This window comes from Acomys minous, assembly GCF_964271855.1.
Source record: "Acomys minous genome assembly, chromosome: 10".
NCBI lineage: Eukaryota > Metazoa > Chordata > Mammalia > Rodentia > Muridae > Acomys > Acomys minous.
The window spans coordinates 63,915,457-63,940,241 of record NC_140491.1 but is presented as its reverse complement, the minus strand read 5'-3'; the positions used below and the strand labels follow the sequence as shown (position 1 = coordinate 63,940,241).

Genomic DNA, 24,785 nt, shown 5'->3' with positions numbered 1-24,785 from the left:
CCCTGCCCGACTGCTGGTGGGGACAGTGGCCTCTGCCCCTTCCTCTTCCTTCCTAGGAGCATCGTGTATTCTGTCTGTTGCAGGGTCCTGGGCCACTTTGAGAAGCCGCTGTTCCTGGAGCTTTGCAAACACATGGTCTTTGTACAGCTGCAGGAGGGGGAGCACGTATTCAAGCCTGGGGAGCCTGACACTAGCATCTATGTGGTTCAGGATGGCCGGCTGGAGGTCTGCATCCAAGATGCTGTGAGTCGGGGGCCAAGGGCCAGGGTGGGCCTACTGTGCTTTCACTTAACCAGCCATCATTTTATTTTATTTTTTAAAAAGATTTATTTATTATGTATACAGTATGCATCAGATCTCATTACAGATGGTTGTGAGCCACCATGTGGTTGCTGGGAATTGAACTCAGGACCTCTGGAAGAGCAGTCAGTGCTCTTAACCGCTGAGCCATCTCTCCAGGGCCCAGCCATCATTTTAAAGCTTTGAAAAGCACCCCATCAAAAAGTTAGTGTAAGATTTTAAACCTTAGTTCTTTGGTAAAAAATACACACTCCTACCCCAGTGTTCAAATACAGCTGTTATTTTTATTTTGGCAACACAATACACACACCTGCACCCATTGAGACAGTTTCATTTGGTAGTCCAGGACATCTGGAACTCTCTATGTAGCCCAGGCTGTCCTGGGATTCATGGCAGCTCTCCTACATCAGCCTCCTGAGTGCTGGGATTACAGGCCTGAATCAACACACCTGACACATTGTCCTTATGGTTAGGCGCACACTGGTCTCTGATTCAAAACTATTGTAGTGGTTTTTTTGTTGTTGTTGGTTTTTTTTGACAGAGTTTCCCTGTGTAGCCCTGGCTACTCACAGAGATCCACCTGTCCCTGCTTCCCGAGTGCTGGGATTAAAGGCGTGCGCCACCATGCCCAGCCTGTCCTTTTTTTTTTTTTAATTTATTTATTTTATGCATATGAGTTTTCTATCTATATGTACTCCTGCATCAGATCCCAGTATAGATGGTAGTGAGCCACCATATGGTTGCTGGGAATTGAACTTAGGACCTTTGTTTGTTTGGTTTTTCGAGACAGGGTCTCTCTGTGTTAGCCTTGGCTGTCCTGGACTCGCTTTGTAGACCAGGCTGGCCTCGAACTCACAGTGATCCGCCCGCCTCTGCCTCCCGAGTGCTGGGATTAAAGGCATGCGCCACCATGCCTGGCTAGGACTTAGGACCTTTGAAAGAGCAAACGATGTTCTTAACTGCTGAGCCATCTCTCCAGCCTGTAGAGCTACAGTCTTAAATTGTATACCCCTGACCCACAAATAATGCTTGTATGACCATATGTTATGGTAGTTAATGCTGGAAACAGTACATATAGGCTGAAGGCAACCTTATAAAATGAGTATCTGCCATAATGTTGAAGACAACATGAATATTACTTAATAGCATTTGTTCATTTTTTTAAGAATATTTATTTATTTATTTATTTATTTATTTATTTATTATGTGTACAGGGTTCTGCTTGCATGTACAGCTATAGGCCAGAAGAGGGCATCCGATCACATTACAGATGGTTGTGAGCCACCATGTGGTTGCTGGGAATTGAACTCAGGACCTTTGGAAGAGCAAGTGGCGCTCTTAACCACTGAGCCATCTCTCCAGTCCCATTTGTTCATTTTTTTTGGGTCAGTTGGAGTCAGTGACGTCATCCCTTGTAAAACTCTGCTACAAGCTTCTGTGAGGTAGCCCATTCCTTCACCATGGGATGCTTTCTGTGCTGTTCAGTAAAAGAAAGAGAAGAGCCCCTGGTTAAGGACATAGAGACCCATACAGGATGGGGACAGGCATGTTCATAAGACTGTTCATTTAGGCTCAGATTTAGGCTCATCCAACAGACAGGAAGGAAGGGAGACGCAGGGAGAGAGAAGCAGAGAATTGAGACTCACCCTTTGTGAAATTATAACAAGGGGAAATGCTTTTTAATTTCTTCTCTTTAACGCGACACTGAGACATTTGGATACTCCGAGGCTATCGCTAATGTGTTCAAAGCAATGTGTAACCCTGCCTGGCTTGGAACTCACCGTGCAGAGCAGGCAGGCCTGGAATCCTCAGACATCCACCTGCCTCTGCCTCTTGAGTGCTGGAGCTGGGGTTGCGAGCCTCCGCCTCTGGCTGCTTGACATGCTGTAGATGTGTTCTGGGGATCTAACTCTAGTCCCTGTGCCTTTAAAGCAAACACTTCATTGGCTGAGATGTGTCCCCCACTCCTATCTCATTTGGTTTTTTGTTTGTTTGTTTATTGTTTTGTGTTTTTTGAGACAGGGTTTCTTTGTGTTATCTTGGTTGTCCTGGACTCACTTTGTAGACCAGGCTGGCCTCGAACCCACAGTGATCCGCCTGCCTCTGCCTCCCAAGTGCTGGGATTAAAGGCGTGTGCCACCCCTCATTTGGTTTTTAAGATAGGGTTTCTCTGTGTAGCCCTACCTGTTTTGAGCTCACTCTGTAGACCAGGCTGGCCTAGAACTCAGAGATATCCGTCTGCCTCTGCCTCCTGAATTCTGGGATTAAAGGTGTGTGCTTTTTTTTTTTTTTTTTTTGGTTTAGAGAAACGTTGTCATTTAATGGTAAAGCTTAGCACACTCCAGCACCGGGACTGGCATGGAGTCAGAGCAGCAGGGATGGCTGGGTGACCCAATAGAGCCTCACATGGCGAAGAGGATAAGGAAGGCAACCATTAAACGGAAGAGCCCCATGGCCTCAGACAGGGCAAATTTTCTTTTTTTGAGACAAGGTTTCTCTGTGTAGCCTTGGCTGTCCTGGACTGGCTTTGTAGACCAGGCTGGCCTTGAACTCACAGCGATCCGCCTGCCTCTACCTCCCGAGTGCTGAGATTAAAGGAGTGTGCTAGCACGCCTGGCACATCATTATCTTCTTTTAAGCTTATGGCATCTCTTTTTTCTTTTAAAAGATCCATTTTATATATGAGTGTGTATGTGTGGGATGGAGGTCAGAAGATGGCATCCAAACCCCTGAAGTCAGAGTTACAGGGGAGTGTGAGCCCCCTGATGTAGGGCTGGGATCCAAGTGGATCCTCGAGGAGAGCAGCAGGCGCTCTTCACTGCTGAGCCACTTCTCCAGCCCCGCTCATGGCGTCTCTGAGCCCTGCCGGCTCCAGCGAGGCTCTTTACAGTCCTCTGAGATGCCCACTTTATTGATAGCAACTTGGAGTTGAAGTCTGGCATGGCAGCTGTCCTGCGTGCTGGCTCGGCCTCTTTGCCCTGCGCTGACACCTGCTGTTCTGTTCTCTAAGCACAGGATGGCACCGAGGTGGTGGTCAAAGAGGTTCTGCCGGGGGACAGTGTCCACAGCCTCCTCAGCATTCTGGATGCGATCACCGTGAGTACTCAACACGCCTTCCCTGCCATCCGTGCCCTCCAGGTCCGTTCCGACCATCTTGCTGGCCAGTGAGTCCCTTACTGCCGTGTCTGCTTCTCTGCAGTGACACAGTGGGGGGGGGTTGCCTCGGCTGAGAATGGCTCCCACTCTCTAGCGAAGGAAGTGTCAGTGGGAGCAACTTTGACATTGTGTGTAACACAATGTATTTAGTAAGGCTTTGTAGTCCTTTCTGTTTCTTCTTTGTCTTTCTTTCTCGCTCTGGTTCTCGGATCTTACTGTGTATAACCCAGACTTACCTCATACTCCTGATCTTCCTGTCTTGGCCTTCAGAATCCTGGGATTGCAGGTGTGAGCTACTGTGCCTGACAGTCTTCACTCTTTATGTTTTACTGTATTTGTTCACATACAGAAGTGAACGGATGATCACATTAGCCTGTATAGCTTTCACCAGCTGGGACTAAAGGTGTGTGCCACCATGCCTGGCTAATTCCTTCTCTTGTTGCTAGGACAAAAACACCTGACAAAGAGCTAGAGAGATGGCTCAGCAGTTAAGAGCACTGACTGCTTAGCTGACCAAAGCAGTGGAAGGCCGGAAGGGTTTACTTCAACTCACTGTTAAGGTGTAGTCCATCATGGATGGGAGGGAATGTCAGCAGGAGTCTGAGGGTCACAGTCATGAACCAGGAAGATGTGCGCACGCGCGCGCGCACACACACACACACACACACACACACACACCCCTCCCCCCTCAAGATTTGTCAGTTACAATGTTCTGCCTGCATGTACACCTACCTGCCAGAAGAGGGCACCAGATCTCATTATAGATTATTACAAGTCACCCTGTGGTTTCTGGGAATTGAACTCAGGACCTCTGGAAGAGCAGTCAGTGCTTTTAACTTCTGAGCCATCTCTCTAGCCCCACTCCCTTTCTCAGTTGCATGCAGGTCACTGAAGCAACTAAGTCCTTGCAAATATGCTGAGGTGTCTTGTGTGTTTACACTGCTGCCTATCAGATAGGCAAAGACTGCTTAGTCTCCTTTGGTGGCCTGGAGGCATAAATGAGACCGATGTGTCTTACTGTGCCCCACTTTGAATCTTGAATTGCCTTTGCTCAGCTCTGAGGAAACTACCAACATGGGTGGGGTTGGACCAGAGCTGGAATCCAGGCCAGAATCACCCTCGTGCGGCTCGAAGGGCAGGACTCATTGTTGTGTGTTCCTGGTGTGGTAGCTGGCTCTGAGGATGTGCCCGGATGTGTAGAAGGGCCTGGCAGCCCTTGGAAGGGATAGGAGAAACCTAGGAGGCCTACGGTCTGTGTGGGGTGGATCGCTTAGCCACGTGATACTGCACCCTTCCTCCATCCTCCTAGCTAGTTTTTCTTTGGTTTGGTTTGGTTTTTTAAGACAGGGTTTCTCTGTGTAGTCTTCACTGTCCTGGACTCACTTTGTAGACCAGGCTGGCCTCGAACTCACAGCGATCTGCCTGCCTCTGCCTCCCGAGTGCTGGGATTAAAGGCGTGCGCCACCACATCCAGCACCCTAGTTTTTCTTTTAAGCAAAAGATTTTATGTAAACTGGGGCATGGACCTTTCTTTGTTATTTGTTTTTGATCCTGATCTCACTGTGGTTTTAAACTGACCCGTCATTTATTCCAGCCTGGGATGGACATGGCAGGAAGTAGGTTATGGGCGGTGGCCAGGGTCGCTGCCTCGGTATCAGGATGGCCCCCTTCTGTAGAGGAGGCCACCCCTTCCCTGATGACATTTGAGAGGCCACTATATTCCTAGTAACTGCTCATTTTTTAATCTCACCAAATGTTTGTATTTATTACATTTTACAATTAAACTTTTTGGGTTTATTTTTTTAGTCTCTTTACTTAGCTCTGGCTGTCCTGGAACTCCCTATGTAAACCAGGCTGGCTTCCAGCTCACAGAGATCTGCCTGCCTCTGCCTTCTGAGTGCTGAGGTTAAAGGTGTGCACTGCCACCCTTGGAAATCATTGTGAATTTTCCCTTTTTTTATAGACAGGGTTTCTCTGTGTAGCCTTGACTATACTGGACTTGCTTTGTAGACCAGGCTGGCCTCAGACTCACAAAGATTCGCCTGCCTCTGCCTCCTGAGTGCTGGGATTACAGGCGTGCGCTACCACACCCAGCCATTTTGAATTTTTAGAAAATGACACGTGCAGTTATTTTAGGATGTACTGGATGTTTCATAAACAACAGTTGTCTGTTCTCCCCCAGACCTTCCAACTGGCAGGTTCTTTTAGCACACGTTTTCCTTGTTTTGTTCACGTTCCATCTTGGATGCACTGGCTTCTGGTCTGGAAAAAGACGATAAACACCTCTTCATGGCCCGTCTTGCTTTCACTGTTCCTTCCAGAGCCCTTGTTTCTAAGACTTCATGCATGTCTTTCACAGCTGAGCCACATGGTGCCCTAGGACAATTGTTTTCTTGTCGGCTTTTGTTTGCTTGCAGTTAACAGTTTCTTCATTTTTTTGTTGTTAGGTTTTAGCTGTGCAGCCATTTAGAGGTCAGTCCTGGCTTGTGCTCCACGAGTGGCACTTTTCTCTGGGAAACCCTTGCACCGTCCCATCCTGCCATCCCTTGTTACCTGGGAGTCCGTGGACTCTGCGGGAAGGGCCTCTCGCTTCCTCCTCCAGGTCCGCTTTCCTGTCTTGGTGGAGCAAACCCTCTGTCAGCTTCCTGAAGAAGGTTCAGGAGAGGTGTACATGTGAAACCTCACAAATGTACAGTCTCTCTCCTATATTACTACCAGATATTTTTCAATGTAGTGTGTCTGTGTGTCAGAGTCAGCCTTGTTTTTTAAATCTCCAATTTTTTTCATTACCCTTTTTTTTTTTCATGGTTTTTCCAGACAGGGTTTCTCTGTGTAGCCTTGGTTGCCCTGGACTCACTTTGTAGACCAGGCTGGCCTCGAACTCACAGCGATCCGCCTGCCTCTGCCTCCCGAGTGCTGGGATTAAAGGCGTGCGCCCCTGTGCCACTATACCGGGATCAAAACAGTATTTTCAGATCAGGTGATGGGAAAGTTTGGCCCTGGGCTGCTTTTTGCCAGCCCTGTGGTTGAGATCAGTGGTTGCCAGTTAATGGGTATTGACTCGGTGTCATGAAACATTCTGGTTGCTAGAAAAGTGCTTGCTGGTCTACACGGCAAGCTCCTTGCTAGACTAGGCTACACAGTGAGACCCTGTTTCAGAGGAAACAAAACAGAAGAAAGAAACAAAACACTCCACAAACAAACAGCAACAAAACTGGGGCCAGGGCCAGGGAGGGTGGCTTAGTTGTATGTGCCTGACAACCCAAGTTCGATCCTGGAACCCACATAAAAAGCTGGTTGTGTTGGCATGACTCTAAGCTGGAGGCGGGAGGGTGAGGCAGGACGATAGGCCAGAAGCTTGAAGGCCGGCTGGTCCAGAGTAAGCTTCACAGAAGCAGAAGCAAGGCAGGGTGATCGGAGAGCTCACTCCCAGTGCTGTTCTCTGACCTCCACACGCACAGTGTACCATGTGTGCACTTATGTTCACACGTGTGTTTGTCTATGCACACTCACACTTTAAAAGAGAAAACTCACCAGGCGTGGTAGTGCACACCTTTAGTCCCAGAACTCAGGGAGGCAGAGGCAGGCGGATTGCTGTGAGTTTGAGGCCAGCCTGGTCTACAAAGCTAATCCAGGACAGCCAAGGCTACACAGAGAAACCCTGTCTCAAAAGCAAAACAAAAACAACAATAACAAAAACCAAATAAAAAATAAATAAGAGAGACAAACTTATGCACATGGATGGTCCTGATTGTCAACTGGGGATTCTATGTTGGAGACAGAACAGTAAACTGGATTCTTCCTTCAAGGGTTGAGAGTCCTAGCCTTTGTGTCTGTAGGCTTTTGTATGTGTCTGTAGGATCTTATGTACCCACACTGGCCTTAAACTCGTTGTGTAGTCAGGGATGGGTGGTCTGCAGCTCCTGATCTTCCTGCTTTCATTGCCTTTTTCTATTTTTTTGAGACAGGCTTTCTCTGTGTAGCCCTGGCTGTCCTGAAACTCACTTTGTAGACCAGGCTGGCCTTGAACTCACAGAGATCCACCTGCCTCTGCTCCTAGGTGCTGGGAGTAAAGATGTGTGCCACCACACCTGGCTTTCATCTCTTAAATGCTAGGCATGTGTCCCCATGTGCAGCCTTCCTTTTGTTTTTGAGATCATCTCACTTAACCTCTGACTGGCCTAGAACTCGCTCTCTAGCCTAAACTGGCCTTGACGTGCAGCGGTGCTCATGCCTCGGCCTCTACGTGGGTTACAGGTGTGTGTCACGACCGTTCTCGGCTGGCACTTGTTTCTTAAAATGCTGTTGCATTCCTCACGTACTCTTAGTTTTTCTCTTTTTCTCAGACAGGGATCCAACCCTGGGTGTTCACAGGCCAGGCAAGGGCTCTACCACAGAGCTGTATCTGCAGACTCTTTGTTTTTTGAGACGGTATTGCTCTGGATCCTTCTGCCTCTACTTCCCAAGTCCTGAGCTCACTGTGTCCGCCATGCGTAGCTGGCTTTTGTCTTAGTCCCTGGGATTAGAGAGCAGAGATGAGCTTGGAAACAGGAGATCCTCTGCTTCTGTGCACGAGCATCTTCAAAGCTCAGGATGAGCCCTCACAGAAAGCAGAGGCAACGAGAAATAGTTCAGACTTAAGTCAAAATCTCAGACTGATTCCTCAGTGACATTTGATAGCAGAGCAAGACAGCAGAGCCGAGGCTCTGGAAATGAAGGGGTTAAAATCCACTGCCCACAGGCTTGTGCTGTGGCATGGGCCTAAACAGACCAGAGTAAATATTCTGCCCAAGCGCGTAGCCTGTAGACCGCTGAGTTCATCTGGCTTCTGTGTGAGAGCATGGATGACCTGTCCCCCACAGACAGCTGTGTATAGTTCGTTTCCTCCCTGCCGTGACACAGTCCCTGACAAGGGACCCTCAGGGAGGCAGGGCTTATATGGTTTGTACTTTGAGCTCCATCCTGGTAGGGAAAGCATGATGACACCACGAGTGGGGAGGTAGCAGAGGGAGTGCCTCTGGGCTACAAAACCTCACAGCCTACCCTAGTGGTCACACCCTTCCAGTGAGGCCCTTCTGGAACCTGCTTTGTAGATGGATGGGGTTGACCTCAAACTCTCAGGGATGCGCCTGCCTCTGCCTCCCGAGTGCTGGCCTCACAGGCGTGGTGGCGCACCACGGCCGGCCTCACTCAACCTTTCCTAACCTGGCACTAGGTCTTCCAGGAACTAGGGGCCACAAACCCCTGACTCAGTAATTCTGACAGTGAGGACACACAGTTTGTTGCTGGTGGGACTGCAGAATGGTGCAGCCACTCTGGCAGACGATTTGCTTGTGGCTTTGTTTTGTTCTGATTTTTACAGAGTCAAGGCTGCAGATACCATGTGACCTAGGAACACTCCCCCACCACACACACACCCTGGTATTTAGCAAGAAATGTGAACACGGAGACCTATGTATGTGTGTATGTTACGGCACCTTACAGTTGCTGTACTCGGGAAATAACTGAGCCTCCCGTGGGGATTTAAGGATATGCGTGGCAGGTTGAGTGAGCGACTGTTGCGTGGCCATTTGATGATGATGATTTCTGCTCTCTGACTTGTTCAGAAACCACACATGGGAAGGGCCTTTTCACCCAAGGGTTTATAGACAGGGTGGGACGTTGAAGGGCCAGGCCCGAGAGGCTCAGGAAAGAGCATATAAAAGCATCACCCAGTAAGCGTGCAGGTCAGTAAACGGCTCCTGCCAGCCAAACCTTTGCTGTTTTGTGGTGACAAACTCTGGTTTACATTAAAATGACCAGCGTCCACAGCACAGCTGGTGAGATGACAGCTGTGTGAGTAGGAGCCAGGTGGGGCCTCCAGAAACCTCGATGGGTTGTGGGAATTGCCCCGGAGCTTTCGAGGTCCTTCGCGCAGGCCTAACCAAGTTGTTGTTACAGGGTCACACTGCACCGTACAAAACAGTGTCTGCCCGTGCAGCTGTTGCGTCCACCGTCCTCTGGCTTCCTGCCGCAGCCTTTCAAGGAGTTTTTGAAAAATATCCCGAAACTCTGGTGAGGGTGGTACAGGTGAGTCTCTTCCCAGCTGGCTTCTCCATCCGTAATGGGCCCCCTCAGGCACTGGAGCTGTGCACGGGCATCGATCCACTTAGGGCTGTCTCTGGTTTATTTTTATTTATTTATTTATTTTTGTTTTTTGTTTTTCGAGACAGGGTTTCTCTGTGTGCCCTTGGCTGTCCTGGACTCACTTTGTAGACCAGGCTGGCCTCGAACTCAAAGCGATCCGCCTGCCTATGCCTCCCAAGTGATGGGATTAAAGGCATGTGCCATCACGCCTGGCTCTGTCTCTGGTTTATGTGTCCTCTCTGAATTCTGCAGTGTGCGTGAATCCAGAGAATACAGAACTGGCTTTGCTGGAAAGATTTACTGCTGGTCATATGGATTCTAGGAAGAGCTGTTGTTCAAAATTTGTAATATAGGTCTTTGGTGGTCAAGCAAGCCTTTAAGCCTAGCACTCAGGAAGCAGTGGCTGGGGGATCTCTGTAAATTGAAGGCCAGCCACAGCTCCATAGTAAGACCGTTATCTCAGAAAAGGGGTGAAGAGGACATGATCAATATATACTGTATGAGACTTTTTTTTTTCAATAGAAAAGAGCTTTTTATTTTGTTTTTCCAGATAGGGTTTCTCTGTGTAACCCTGGCTGTCCTGGAACTTGCTCTCTAGACAAGGCTGGCCTCCAACTCAGAGATCCACCAGCTGCTGCTTCCCAAGTGCTGGGATTAAAGGCACAGACCACCACTGCCTAGCTAGAAAAAAGTGTTTAGAAAAGCATAGTCATAAATTAGACAGAGTAGCCAGACAAGGCTGTAATCCCAGCCCTTGGAAGGCTGAGACAGAGGATTATCCTGAGAGCAAGGCCACCTGGGCTGCTTAGGATGTGCTAGGGTAGCCAGAGAAAGACTCTGCCTCAAAACAAACATACAAACCACAAGATAGGCTTGTCAACATGGCTCCACGAGTCAGAGCACTTGCTGCCAAGCCTGGATACCTGAGTTCAGTCCCCAGGATCTACGTGGTGGAAGGAAAAAGCTGACCCTACACGTTGTTTCCTGAGTGCCACCTGTGTCCCGTGTCCTGTGCATCCTCATACACATACAAAAATAAGGAAAAGAATGTGTGTGTGTCGGGGGGTACTGAGGAGGTTACTCAGTCAGTACAGTGCTTACTTTGTAAGCGTAAGATCTGAATTTCATTTCCAAAATGGAATGTAAAAAAGAGGAGATGGCCAGCCAGCCTGACCCACTCAGTGAGTCCCAGGTCCCGGTGAGAGAGAGCCTGTCCTAAAACGAACACGGTGACTGAGTTCTAAGGAGCAACCCCTCTGCTCACCATGTGCACGCACACACATCCCTACCTTGTTCACACACACAGACATGCGCACACACAGACAGGCACATTTGCACAGTGCCCCCAAACACACAGTAATATTAACAACACCACAGATGCTTTCAGACCTCCCATTCTCTCAAAAGAGATTTTTTTAAAAAATGTCTTACTAAACACTCCATTTTAGAGTAACTCCTACGTGTCCCACACTGTCCTTGTATTAGCACCCTGCTCCACGGTGGGGGGCTGTTGGGCCCTGGAAAAGGTGAGCTATGGTCTGTGGCCTGTGCTATGGGGATCAGCAGGCACTGCTGTGGCGTTGCTGGGACCTGGCCTAGACCCCTCACCTCTCAGTGTCTCCTACAGATCATCATGGTGCGGCTGCAGCGGGTGACCTTCCTGGCTCTGCACAACTACCTGGGGCTGACTACGGAGCTCTTCAACCCCGTGAGTGCAGGCACCCACAGTCAGGACTTGTGTCTCAGCACAGCGCTTTGCGTGTGCTGCTGGCTGCGGGCTGGGCCTGAGGCGAGGTGCTGGGCTGAGTTCCCTTGCTTGCTTAAGTGTGTGCACGCGGTGCAGTGAGTGACTACTGACAGGCTCGGGCCTGTAGCTGATCAAATGTTAGAGACCTTAGCCTGTTTTGTTACTTGCCAGTAGCCCTATTGTGCCCCTAAGGTGGGAATTCTGGAGGAATCTGCTGCCCAGGTACTGAAACTGTGGGCTGATCCATAGTTCGCTTCCACCTGTCCCTCTTGCTGGTCCTTGACTGTGTCCTGCCCTTGATGTAACACCAAGCTGTGACTTGGAGGGTGGGGGGGGGCACTGCCAAAGGTGCCAAGGCCTTGAATCCTCCTCAGTTTTTGAAATTCCTGGTAAATCCTGACCAGTCAAAGCCTGTGAAACAGGGTAAAACTGGTTCTTATCTAGAAGGCCTGAGTAAGAACTGAGCCATGGCCAGGCATGGTGGTGCGTGTCTTTAATTCCAGTACTCAGGAGGCAGAAGCAGGCAGATCACTGAGTTTGAGGCCAGTGTGGTCTACAAAGCAAGTTCAGGACAGCCAAGGCTAACATAGAGAGACCTTGTCTCAAAAAACAAAAACAAAAACAAAAAACCCCCCCAAAACAAAAAACAAACAAACAAACAAAAAACTGAGCCAAGGCTTCATTTGCTCCCACACATGAAGCAAGGACAGAGGAAGTCACTGGGTAACGTACAGTGAGCCCCAGCAGGACTCCTGGGAGTGGGTTAGAGGTGCTTGGTGCCCAGGAGGTGTGACGTCATTTCCAGTTTGGGTGACACTACAGCTCAGCATGCTGCTGGTGTTCTAGGGAAGGTCCTTCGTGTTGTGTGCATTTTCCTATTACTGAGGAGCTTGGCTTTCTGAGGACATGGGCTGTTTGTCCCGTGGTGTGAAGAGCTGGAGGCAGAAGCTGAGAGAGGGGCGCTCAGCCTTACTGGGCTCCTCCTCTTCCAGCTGCGCGGGTTCTGGGTTGCTTCCTACCTTCTTGGTAGTTGAGACATAGTTGACCGCTTCTGATAGCATGCTTAGAAGGAACCGGGGATTCCTGGAGCAGACCTAATGTTCTTCTCATCCTTCCCAGGAGAGCCAAGCCATCCCTCTCTTGACAGTAGCCAGTGTGGCAGCTGGCCGGGCCAGGAGACAGATGTCATATAGCTCAGAGGAGCAGCCTGAGAGGTCCCCAAGGTCCCTGGAGTCCTCGAACTCAGGTACTACACCAGCTCAGGACCTTCTCACTCCACTGTCGGGCTGACCTCTTCTGCCTGCAGGCCTCTCCACCCGCCCCTTATTACATGGCCCCAAGTGTTCTGACCCGAGGTTTCCTCACAGGCCCTCAGATCTCTCTCTGTAATCCCAGGTCTCCCCGCATGGTTCCAGCTCTCCTCACCTGCCCTCAGCTCCCATCATATATGCCCAGATCTCACGGTCCAGGATTACGTCATCTGTCCTGGGGTCTTATGAGCTTCCCTCAGGCACCTCCCATGCCCTGGGCCATGTTGTATGTGGCCAAGAAGGTCACCTTCTGTCCTTTGGTACTTCCTAGTGTGGTACTTGAACCACGGGAATGCTGCTGTTCAGGAGAGCAAGTTCTCAGCTTTGCCTTCTCATCCGCATGGCTTTTACTTCTGAAGAGCAAATTAGCCTGGGGGAGGGACCATCCAGGAGTTCTTGAGCAGCGCATACTGCCAGCGTGGCACTATTACGTCAGCACCACTTTAGTGTCTTAACAGTCAGCGGTGCTCTGAGGGGGGATCGAGGTGGCTAAACCAGTGTGTGAAATTAAGTGGTGCAGCCTTAGTGTCTAATAGAACAGAACCATCCATTTGACCCAAGCTAAGACAAGATTTGGACGTTAGTGACCTTGAAACACATCCTGGATGGCCTGGTTTCCTGAGTAGTGCTTTTCTCTCTGAATCTTGGTTAAGTTAAGTGCTGGGACCTTGTCCTCTTGAAGGTGCTTGGTTCAGGGCAGCTACTCAGGGCTGTCTTCACAGAGACGAGGGCGAAGAGGTTTACAGGCCTGGGAGCGGAGACTGTAGCAGCAGACAGTGCCCTGTGTGGCAGGCGAGGCCAGGGTCCTGCAAAGCTCAGGCGGGTGGCAGCTGCAGGTAGTCAGTTCAGGAGGGCCACAGAGAAGGGTGGCCAAGAGGGGTGCACATGTGGGGGAGCAGCCTGGGGCTGACATTCTTGCATCACTGTCCTGCCAAGTGCCAACAGTGAGCTTGCCTGAAGGGCCTGTTTGTGGGGAAGTTATCTGCAAGTTCACAGGGGACCTGGGAGGGCCTGCTCATGTGCAGTCTCTGGAGACTCTGTTCTCTGAGCTGGAGTGGTTCATTCCTGTTTTACCCAGATCATGGCAGCAGCCGCTCCACAATCTCTGGACCCCTGCTGAAGAGGAGCTGCTCCGTGCCTCTGCCTTCCATCCATGGGGAGATCACAGATGAACTCAGACAGTACCAGGGGAGTGGTTCTAACCCTTCGGCCTCCCAAGGTAAAGATCCCCTGTTGCTGTAGCTGGCTCTAACGACAGCTTCTCTTTGGAAGACCAGTCAAGCTGTCCGGTTCCCCAGTGTCATCTTGTCCTGACCACGCAGGTGGACGTCTCAAACTTGAGACCACTTAGATTGGCACTCCTCCTGGGGCTGCCGTGCATGTCCTTATGAACTCTGCACACTGCTTCCTTCTGCCAGTCCTGCACATGTTGTCCCCTCTGCTGAGCCTGGACCTACTCACACCATCTGCCACCACGAGGTGCTACCTTCAGTGTCAGGTCACCTCTGTGAGGTTCCGGTCCCAAATTGACATGCTCTGTGTCCTGCGTAGCCTCTGCTTGTTTGCAGACTACCAGCCAGAGCTGCCTGCTCTCGCTGCTCCCATCCTCCAGTCTGCCTTTGTTTTGCGTAGTTTGTTGGTGTCATGCAGTAGTCACTGGGCCCTTTGTGGGTACACTTCATTGCCACCAGTCAGTGTGCAGCGTGCCTGTGCTTTCCCCTTCCTTCCTTGGCGCCTCTGATGTCGCTGCTTGTTGTTCATGGATACCTGGCAGCTTTATGGCTTCCTGGTTCATTTAAAGGGTGTCAGGAGTTTCTCTTTTCAGACCTGGTTGATGGCTACTGTGTTTTAGTGGAGATCTCACCTTCAGGTTTTTGCTTGTTTGTTTGTTTGTTTGAGGTGTTACTACATACGAACTTACACACTGGCCTCAAACTCACAATCTTCTTGCCTCTGCCTCTTTAATCTTTTTGTTTGTTTTTTTCGAGACAGGGTTTCTCTCTGTGTTAGCCTTGGCTGTCCTGGACTCACTTTGTAGACCAGGCTGGCCTCGAACTCAGAGCGATCCACCTGCCTCTGCCTCCTGAGTGCTGGGATTAAAGGCGTGCGCCACCACCACCCAGCTTGCCTCTTTAATCTTAATTGTTGCAAACATTTTCTCCTGTCTCCATCTGTCAGCCTAGGGGGCCTTTTCATTAGTAGGAGATGTTCCTTTACTGAAAACAAGTCAAGTTTGCTGTGCTCAGTGCCTCATGCTCCTAATCCCAGCACTTGGGAGGCTGAGGCAGGAGGATTGCCTTGAGTTTGAGGCCAGCCTGTACTGCAGAATAAGAATCTGTCTCAAAAGCTATCTTCAGCTGGTATAGTGGCATGTGTCTTTAATTTTTTGTGTCTTTGTGTTTAATTTAATGTGTCTTTTTTTTTTTTTTTTTTTTTTGGTTTTTTAAGACAAGGTCTCTCTGTGTAGCCTTGGCTGTCCTGGACTCACTTTGTAGACCAGGCTGGCCTCGAACTCACAGAGATCTGCCTGCCTCTGCCTCCTGAGTGCTGGGACTAAATGCATGCGCCACCACGCCCGGCTGGTTTTTTGTTTTGTTTTGTTTTGTTTTTGAGACAGGCTTTCTCTTGTACTCCCTGTAGCCCTGGCTGTCCTGGCCTTGAACTCACAGAGATCTGCCTCTACCTCTGCCTCCCTAGTGCTGGGATTAAAGGGGTGCACTACCACACCTGGCTACCATTGCTTTTTTTTTTTTGAGACAGGATTTCTCATGGGGACAACGGGCTAGCCAGGTAGGCAACTGGCTAATGAACAAACACCCAGGGTTTCCTGTCTCCACTCCCAACTGACTTCTTAGTTATTTAAAAAGATTTATTTATTTTTAGTTTTTACATTTATTTACCTTATTTATATGAGTGTTTTGTCTGCGCATATAAATGTGCAATGCATGTGTGCCCGGTACCCGAAAAGGTCAAAAGAGTGCGTTGGGTCCCCTGGAACTGGAATTGCAAGCAGCTGTGAGATGTCATTGAATGCTGGGAAGCAAACCCATATTCTCTGCAAGAGCACCAAGTGCTCTTAGCGCTGAGCCAGCTCTCTAGCCCCTATTTACTTTTTTTTATTCTTTTTTTTTCATTTTTTTATTAATTTATTCTTGTTACATCTCAATGGTTATCCCATCCCTTGTATCCTCCCACTCTTCCCTCCCTCCCATTTTCCCCTTATTCCCCTCCCCTATGACTGTTCCTGAGGGGGATTGCCTCCCCTATATATGCTCATAGGGTATCAAGTCTCCTTTTGGTACCTATTTACTTTTATTTTATGTGTGTGATTGTTTTGGCTGCATGTATATAAGTGAACTGCATGCATGTGTAGTGCTCACAGAGGCCAGAAGAGGGTGCTGGTTGCCCTGGAGCTGGAGGCAGTGATGGCTGTGAGCTTCCATGTGGATACTGAGAGCTGAGCCTGGTTCTCTGCAAGTGAGATAAGTACACAAAGCCACAGAACCTTCTCTCTAGTATAATGCCTGACCTTTAATGTGGGTGTTGGGGGTACAAATCAGTTCCTCATGCTTGGGTGGCAAATACTTTATTGACTGAACTATCCCCCCAGTCCCAAGGCTGTTAATTTTTAAATTATTATTAGTATTTTATTTATTTGGGGTTTTTTTTTGAGACAGGGTTTCTCTGTGTAGCCTTAGCTATCCTATACATGCTAGCCTCAAACTCACAGCGATCTGCCTGCCTCTGCCTCCAGAGTGCTGGGATTAAAGGCATGTACCACCACACCCGGCTTAAATTAAAAAATTTAAAAATAAATTATACACACAAAGAAGATGTACACAAAATACATAAATAAAAAACAGTTTTTTAAAAGCAAGGCCTCCACATTTGTTTGGCTCTTTCTGCATGTAACTGCTTTTCTTTCTGCTGCTTTGACTTATTGTAATGGGACAAGAAGAGACTGCCACTGGAGGCTGACCACACAGGCAGACAGCCCTGACTTCCAGCTGCTGGAACCATAGCTAAATAAACAGTTCTGGGGTTTTGGCCTTTTCTGTCTGTGTCTCTGTCTGTCTCTGCCTCTGTCTCTGTCTCTCTGTCTTTCTGTTTCTCTCTCTTGTTCTCTCTTTGAGACAAGGTTTTTGGAATTCTCCTGGCTGTCCTGGAACTGGATCTGTAAACCAGGCTGGCCTTGAACTCAGAGATCCACCTGGGATTAAAGATGTGCGCCACCACGCCCAGCTGCATCTTTGCTTTCTTCTTAGTACCACCTCCAGATGTCCAAACCAAACGGACTAATGACATTGTAACGGAAATGTCAGCAATGCAAGCTTGCTGGCTAGAGATCTGAGTCTTGTCTACCCAGTTTATGCCGTCAGACGTTCACTCAGCCTGCCCTTCTGTGCCTGCATATGGGCTGGCAGGTGGGCAGTGAACTGACTCTTCTTTCTGTTTGTAGAAAGCCATAAGGGGGCCACCTCAGACCTGGGGATGGCATACGACCGTGCCAGGGTTTTGCCACACTCAGATGAGCAACTTGGGAGCTCTGTGGCCAGCAAGGTATATACCCCGCCGCTCCTCACTGTCCCTCAGGGCCTGCCTGCTCCATGCTCACTAGCGCTTTGGGGCGTGGTCCATCCCTGGCCTCACCAGTGTCAGCAGTGCCTTATGGAGATGCACTTCCGGTTGTTCCTGGTCATAGCTCTTCTGATGCCTTGTATCTTCGCTCTTTTCTAGTCCAGGAAAAGTGTAGTTGTTGCAGAGATCCCCTCCGCCGTCTTCCACTACTCAGAAAATTCCAGGGACGAGACTGAGGCCGTTGGAAAGACAGATGCCATCTTTAGAGCTGCCACAAAGGACCTCCTGACCCTGATGAAGCTAGATGTGAGTGTGTGGGCTCGGAGAGAGGGCGGTGACAGCTGCGGATCCCCCCCTCCCCTTCGTTTTGGGTAGCATGTCCCTCTAATGCTTACTGGGGTGCCTGTGACCTGCACTGGGGTACTCTTCTTTACCTAGGCCTGCCAGTAGGGGGCGTCTGCATCTGTAGCCGTAGCCTTGGCCAAAGGCACTGCATCAGGGAGCTTTCAGAATCACCTGGGCACCTGAACCTACATCTTCCTCACATATGTCTTCTCGGTTATTTTTTCTTCTTTATTATTTCATTGGGGGGGGCATTGTTTCTTGTTGTTTTAGTTTTGGGTTTGGTTTTTTGAGATAGGGTTTTTCTGTGTAGCCCTGGCTGCCCTGCACTGACTTTGTAGACCAGGCTGGCCTCGAACTCACTGAGATCCTCCTGCCTCTGCTTCCCAGTGCTAGGATTAAAGGCGTGCGCCACCAGGCCTGGCTATTGTTGTTTTAAAATCTAGATCTTTTTGTGTAGTCCAGGCTGTCTTCTTGCCTCACCTTCCTGAGTGCTCTAGTGAATAGGCATGCGCCACTATGCCTCTGCCTTATGAGTGCCAGAATTTTTTGTTTTGTTTTGTTTTTTGAGACAGGGTTTCTTTGTGTCTTGGACTCACTTTGTAGACCAGGCTGGCCTCGAACTCACAGTGATCCGCCTGCCTCTGCCTCCTGAGTGCTGGGATTAAAGGCCTGCGCCACCACGCCTGGCTGCAGTAAACAGTAGAGAAGGTTACCTGATGCCAACTTCTTTCCTTCCCATACACATGTATGGACACTTATGCAAACACGCACGCACGTGCGCACGCGCGCGCGCGCACACACACACACACACGTTTCTAGTTATTGCTAAATGTCTTAGAGTTTCCTTTTTGTTCAATAGGGTTCCTTGTAAGAAGTCATTCCATAAAGCCCGGTCTTTAATCCCTTCTGAGTCTTTTTTTTAAGTGGTCTATCTGCATGTACCTTGCGTGCTAGAAGAAGGCATCAGATCCCACTATAGATGGTTGTGAGCTCAGGACCTCTGGGAGAGCAGAGAGTGCCCCTTAACCACTGAGCCGACTCTCCAGTCCCCTTCTGAGTCTTGCTCAGGCCTTCTCTGGCTCTGTGTCTAACATTGGAGCCTTCACTATTGGCATCATGGGAGTGCTAGGCTGACGCTCTTTTTTTCTGCAGTACACAGACTGTCTAGCTAGTATCCAACTTTCTGGTTATCCCAGTAGCCCTGTAAGTGCTGAGAGGTCCATGCCTGGCTAGCTGATGTGTCCCCACAGATTTTCACCTTAGTTCCCTTCCCTTTCTGCCTTGTGTTTTTCAGAGCTTCTTTTATTGAGCTAGCTTTCTTCCCTTGAGTTTAGTAAAGGTTCAGAGATGGCCTCTGTTGATTGAACCTCTGTATCGGTGCTTAGAACTGGACCTAGGGCCTCTGCAAGAACAGCAAATGCTCTCAAACACTGAGCCATCTCTCCAGCCCCTTACTGCCATTTTTTAATGGTGGCCAGTGACCTTTCTTAATATTTTTGTTTTACTGTCATCAAGAGATATGCTTTGATTTTCCCTAGGCCTTTGCACATGTCATGCAGGCTCCTGCATGTTCTGGCCGTCCCCAGTCATGCTGGATTGCAGGCTGTCCCCACCTCATATGGCATGTCGGGAAGCCAGACTTTGCAGGTGGAAAGGGAGATGACACCCTGGTTGGATATATCTAAGTTGGCTTTTTAAAAGGGCGCCCTGTGTCTCTAGAAGGAAAGGAAAAGAGAAAGAGAGCTGGGCCTGAACTACTAAGAGGAAGATGCTTCTGCGTCAGGCTCCCGAGGGTTCAGCTTGCAGGAGCATATGTGCCACTGTGCTTGGCAGGTGGCTGGCTTTGGTAATGAGTAAAAAAGGTGTCCCGGCTTGTTGTCTTGCCTTTATGCTGGTCACCTTTAATCTTACGGAAATTAAATTCCGCCTCTGCCCTGTGTAAATTCATAAGCATATTGATCTGCATCTTGGCCTTTTCTGCTGTATTCCACTGATCTTTTGGGCAGAATGCTGTCCCGTCCATATTAGTGGACAGTCCTTAGGGAAGCATTTGATAGAACCACACCCATGTGGCCTCTGTCCCGTCCTCTCAGGCCCCAAGCATCTCCTCATGTTCCTTCTTGAAATCTGTTCTGTTTCAGGATCCATCCCTGCTGGATGGCCGGGTATCATTTCTTCATGTTCCGGCAGGCACCATAGTGTCAAAACAGGGAGATCAGGTGAGTGAAGAGGATCAATTCTAAAGGATGAGCCAGGGAACTGCCCAGCCCTGCAGCTCCGTGCTGGCTGGAGTGTGGCCGAGGGCACAGTGGTGGAAGTTGTCCAAGTACCACCAGCCTGCTGGAGCTCTGGGCACTGTCTTAGTGTCTGGGCAGCTTGGGGCTTAGGCGCCAGGCTTCTCCATGGCCGTGCCTGCTACTCTACCTCCTTTTCTGGGATCTAAGGGGTTGGGGTGAGAAGATTTACAGAAGGTCCCATAATAGATACAAAGAATTTGGGATGTGGTCCTGCATGTTTTTGTGGAAGTTGGACTCCAAAGGGTTCAGAGGTATCACACTCTACAGAGCATCAAAGGGATGGGCTGCCCCTTCGCTCCTGCATGAAAACATAGAGCAGTAAAAGGGCGTGGGAGGAGCAAAGGCACCTGTATCTGAGACTAGAAAAGTAAATAATAAAAGCCGGGCATGGTGGCGCATGCCTTTAATCCCAACACTCTGGAGGCAGAGGCCGGTGGATCTCTGTGAGTTTGAGGCCAGCCTGGTCTACAAAGGGAGTCCAGGACAGAGAAACCCTGTCTCAAAAACAAAACAAACAAACAAACAAAAAAAGTAAAGTAAATAATAAAGCTACAGGACTGCCATAACGTTCTCAGTGGAAATGTGCCCAAGGCTAGGTTACATATCACCAAGGCTAGGTTTACATAGGTGTGACTCTGTGGTGCTCAGTAAACTTCCCTGGGTTCTGAGCCCACGGGGCATCCTGTGACCCTGTTATGTGCATCTTCTTGAAGGCCGCCTTCTCTGCTTTTATCAGGATGTCAATATCTTGTTTGTGGTCTCGGGGCTGCTGCATGTATACCAGCAGAAGATTGACAGCCCGGAGGATACTTGCCTGTTCCTCACACATCCTGGGGAAATGGTAGGACAGCTGGCCGTGCTCACTGGCGAGCCGCTCATGTTCACCATCAGAGCCAACCGAGACTGCAGCTTTCTGTCCATCTCAAAGGCCCACTTCTATGAGTGAGTCATCTTGTTCCCTTCCTGAGCCATTCTGAATGCTGGGGGCACTTTCTGTTCTGTTCCCTGCCTCCTGGGTCCTCTGTCCCTGCGGCCTCTCAGGGCCAGGCCTATTGCTGGCCTCGTCTGCCTCTTTAGCTCTTTAGCTAAAGTGGTGTACATTGGTACCGATACACAGGCGCAGTCATTCGCTCCGAGAGCGTCCACCTGGCTTGTGACATCTGGCATGTGCTACTTTCTCTATTCATGTCTGACTCTGGCCCGGTCCTATCTGTGTCAGGACATTCTGTGGCCACACACACTGGTGGTACAGCTGGCACTAGAGTCTGGGCTCATAGCCTGTCAGCCTGCTCACAGTAGACCAGGTCTGGGTAGGAAGACAGGATGGCAGTCATGGAGTGGCCTGCTCACCCTCCTTCCTTAAGTTAGTATAGTTGGTTTTTTATTGTTTGTTGTTGTTGTTCTGGTTTTTTGAGACAGGGTTTCTCTGTGTGGCCTTGGCTGTCCTGGACTCACTTTGCAGACCAGGCTGGCCTCAAACTCACAGCGATCCGCCTGCCTCTGCCTCCTGAGTGCTGGGACTAAAGGCGTGTGCCACCATGCCCGGCTTGTTTTTTGTTTCTCGAGACAGGGTTTCTCTGTGTAGCCTTGGCTGTTCTGGAACTTGCTCTGTAGACCAGGCTGGCCTCGGGCTCACAGTGATCTTCCTGCCTCTGCTGGGATTAAAGGTGTGCACCACCACCACTCAGTATAGGCTGTTATGTAGCTGTGGAACCAGAAACTTCTATCTGTCTGTCCATCAAATGTGTCCTTCAGCCCCAGTGATACCCTCCTCAGCTTGTCTGAGAGGCTACAGGCTGCAGCCTCTGCTGGCCTTCCTGCTTGTCCCTGTGAGTCCCAGAGTACATAATTAAGAATTATCAGCTGGGTGGTGGTGGCGCACACCTTTAATCCCAGCACTCGGGAGGCAGAGGCAGGCAGATCACTGTGAGTTTGAGGCCAGCCTGGTCTACAAAGTGAGTCCAGGACAGCCAAGGCCACACAGAGAAACCCTGGCTTGAAAAACCAAAACAAAAAACAAAAAAAAAAAGAATTACGTTTTTTCTGTTGTGCTGCCTCCCCTCTCGTGCTGCAGCCACCTCCCTATCCACATTGCTTGGAAGGCCTCTTGATCCATGCCTGACATCTCCTATGACCTTGTAGCTCTCCTGCCTGAAAGTTGGGTAGATGCTCAGAGAAGGTAGGTCAGGGGCCAGAAGGCAGTGGAAGGCAGCTTAGGCATCAGGTTTCAGCCAAGGTGCCTTCAAAACAGTAGTAGGCCAGGAAAGGAAAGCCTCCTCCGGATGTGCCTTCTCGCCTAGGACCGGCCTGGATGCCTCTGGCCTTGTACCCTGACGCTGTGTCCTCAGATATTTTCAGTACACTGAGAGTGGGTGAGAGGACCTCATTTTACAGATGGAAGACATACCCAAATGGGCCGAACTGTGCCTGGGTCCCTCTGCTAGCAAGGGGCCCCAGGACTCTTGAGCTGCATGGGTCTTCTCAGAAATACAGAGCGTCCTCCCTGTCTGCTCTCCCCTGCCCCTGCCTCGCCCATCTGTACTGAGGGAAAGCTCAAGAGAACAGTCAGGAGGATGAGCAGGAATTGCCTCATGTGCTTTTCAGGACCCCATGCCCTACTTGCTTGCTTGCTTTTTTTCCCCCCCCAAGACAGGGTTTCTCTGTGTAGCCTTGGCTGTCCTAGACTCACTTTGTAGACCAGGCTGGCCTCGAACTCATAGAGATCCACCTATTTCTGCCTCCCGAGTGCTGGGATTAAAGGCGTGCACCATCGTGCCCAGCGAACCTGCTTTCTTCCTCTTTGTTCCTTTGGCTCGGCATAGCCTGATCCTTCCATGTCCATGCACGTGTGTTTGATCCTACAAGTCTATGTAGGATGTCTGTGTGGTCAGTACATGTCCTTGTCTGCGTGTTCGGTCGTGTCCATATGTTACTGTCCATGTATGCATGTCTGTGTTTCTCTCTGTGTCCTTAGTCATGTTTCCCTGTGGGCTTTTTGTACATATGTGTCTGCATATCCCTGTCATCCTTGTCTATGCTGTCTGGTGTGTGTGCACATATATGGACATCCTTGTTTATATATGTACATGTATTTTTTATGACCTGTTAATTTTGACTTATGTGACCTTGTTCATGTGTTTTTTGTCTGTGTGTGCATGTGTTACATGTCCTTGTCCCTGTGTATCTCTGTGTGTGCATGCCTTTGAATGTCCTTGCCTGCATGTATGTGGTTATATGTGCATACAAACGGCTGACATGGGCACTTCTCACTCTGCAGACCTGGTCCAACAGATATCATGGGGATTGTCATCCAGTCTCACCCAGTCAGCTCCTCCGCCGCTGTCACCATGTAGTGTTTACTGCCCTGGGATGGGGTCATTACCTAATGTATGAGGCAACGATCCATCCTCCTGTGGCTAACAGGCCAGCGGCTCCATCTCCTGTTACTTGGCCTAGGCCTGGAGTCCCTCATCCTTGGTCCTTCACTGCCCAGTGTCTCTAAATAGCCCACAAGCTGGGCAGCCCCAGTCCTGGGCCTTCCATGATGTGCTTGCTGTTTCCCTGCCTTCCCCGGTCTGTCCACCTACTCACTGCAGAGATGACACTGTTCTTGGCTCAGACCCCTAGGCACTGTGCAGCTGACAGCAGAAGGCTGCCTTGGCACCATCCTGCCTCAGCCCTCAGTGTCCTTCCCTCAAAGTAAACTCAAGGGTCCTTCTGTGGTCCGTGGGGTAGAAGGCTGCCTGGTCTCAAACGCTGTGACTCTGTGGCCTAGTAGGATTGGACGTAAGGTGGGGAGGCCAGAGGGGACCTCGTGGGAATGGAAGTGACTTGAGCTTGTATGACAGGATCATGAGGGAACGGCCGGATGTTGTCCTGGGCGTGGCACACACGGTTGTGAAGAGGATGTCGTCCTTTGTGCGGCAGATTGATTTCGCTCTGGACTGGATGGAAGTAGAGGCTGGACGTGCTATATACAGGTGAGGCTCACAGATGCACAGTGTACAGAGAACCCACAGGTATGCAGTATAGAGAGAGGCCCAAAGGTGTGCGCTGAGCAGACCTGCAGGTGTCTACAGCGCTGGACTTCCCTATTGATATGTATTGGCTTTGCTAGTAGACCAGGCTCCATGCTGTGAAGGCCACACAGTGAAGAGGGTGAGTTTCCTTATCCACTCCCCGAGCTCTGGCACCCATGGGAGCATTCTTTGACACCATCCTGGGTTCTGTGCATGGACACGGACACAAATGCTTTTTTCTCTCTCTCTCAAGACAGGGTTTCTCTGTGTAGCCCTGGCTGCCCTGGACTCCCTTTGTAGACCAGGCTGGCCTCGAACTCCCAGTGAAGCCGGTTCTGGGAGCAGCTTAGACTGCCAACCTGAGCACCTTTGTGTCTCTGCAGGCAAGGGGACAAGTCTGACTGCACATACATTGTCCTCAGTGGCCGGCTGCGCTCTGTGATCAGGAAGGATGACGGGAAAAAGCGCCTAGCAGGGGAATATGGCCGAGGAGACCTTGTTGGTGTGGTAGGTGCCAGCTACCCTCTGCTTTCCATGACACTCTGGAACCCGCTTCTCTGGCTACCTGAAGAGGAGGAGGAAGCCCGAGTGGTCCGCAAAAGGATGACTCCCCACCCCCCCAAACCCCCTCCCCTATATCCCCCCACCCCCCAGCTGTCTCTGTCCTAGCCTTATGGGAATTCCAGATTCTGGTCTCTGGTTTCTGGCTGCTTATTTGCACCCAGCGGATGCTGAAGGCCTTGTGGACTGAGGGTAGCTAGCAGCCCACCCTGGCTTCCCAGTGCTGCCCGCGGAGGCAGGCTTCTGTACCTAAGCTGGTACTGCCCAGCCCCGGATGTTACAGTGTTGGTCTTGTAGAGCCTGTACTTCTGCCTTCTGCTGTTTTGGTTTCTGTTCGTTTGTTCCT

The 24,785-nt window shown here is 50.0% G+C and overlaps 1 protein-coding gene across 1 annotated transcript in view; it reads left to right on the top strand.

Moving 5' to 3' along the window:
- PNPLA7 (patatin like domain 7, lysophospholipase) overlaps positions 1 to 24,785 on the top strand; it is a 67,944-nt gene that overhangs the window by 7,550 nt on the left and 35,609 nt on the right. Inside the window, exons 7-18 of the mRNA XM_084798823.1 lie at positions 84 to 243; positions 3,316 to 3,396; positions 9,397 to 9,525; positions 11,210 to 11,290; positions 12,449 to 12,575; positions 13,718 to 13,858; positions 17,099 to 17,199; positions 17,377 to 17,523; positions 19,704 to 19,781; positions 20,596 to 20,801; positions 23,708 to 23,839; positions 24,262 to 24,385. Of these exons, the coding sequence (XP_084654949.1) occupies positions 84 to 243; positions 3,316 to 3,396; positions 9,397 to 9,525; positions 11,210 to 11,290; positions 12,449 to 12,575; positions 13,718 to 13,858; positions 17,099 to 17,199; positions 17,377 to 17,523; positions 19,704 to 19,781; positions 20,596 to 20,801; positions 23,708 to 23,839; positions 24,262 to 24,385 (1,507 nt within the window). The remainder of the gene's footprint in view (positions 1 to 83; positions 244 to 3,315; positions 3,397 to 9,396; positions 9,526 to 11,209; positions 11,291 to 12,448; positions 12,576 to 13,717; positions 13,859 to 17,098; positions 17,200 to 17,376; positions 17,524 to 19,703; positions 19,782 to 20,595; positions 20,802 to 23,707; positions 23,840 to 24,261; positions 24,386 to 24,785) is intronic.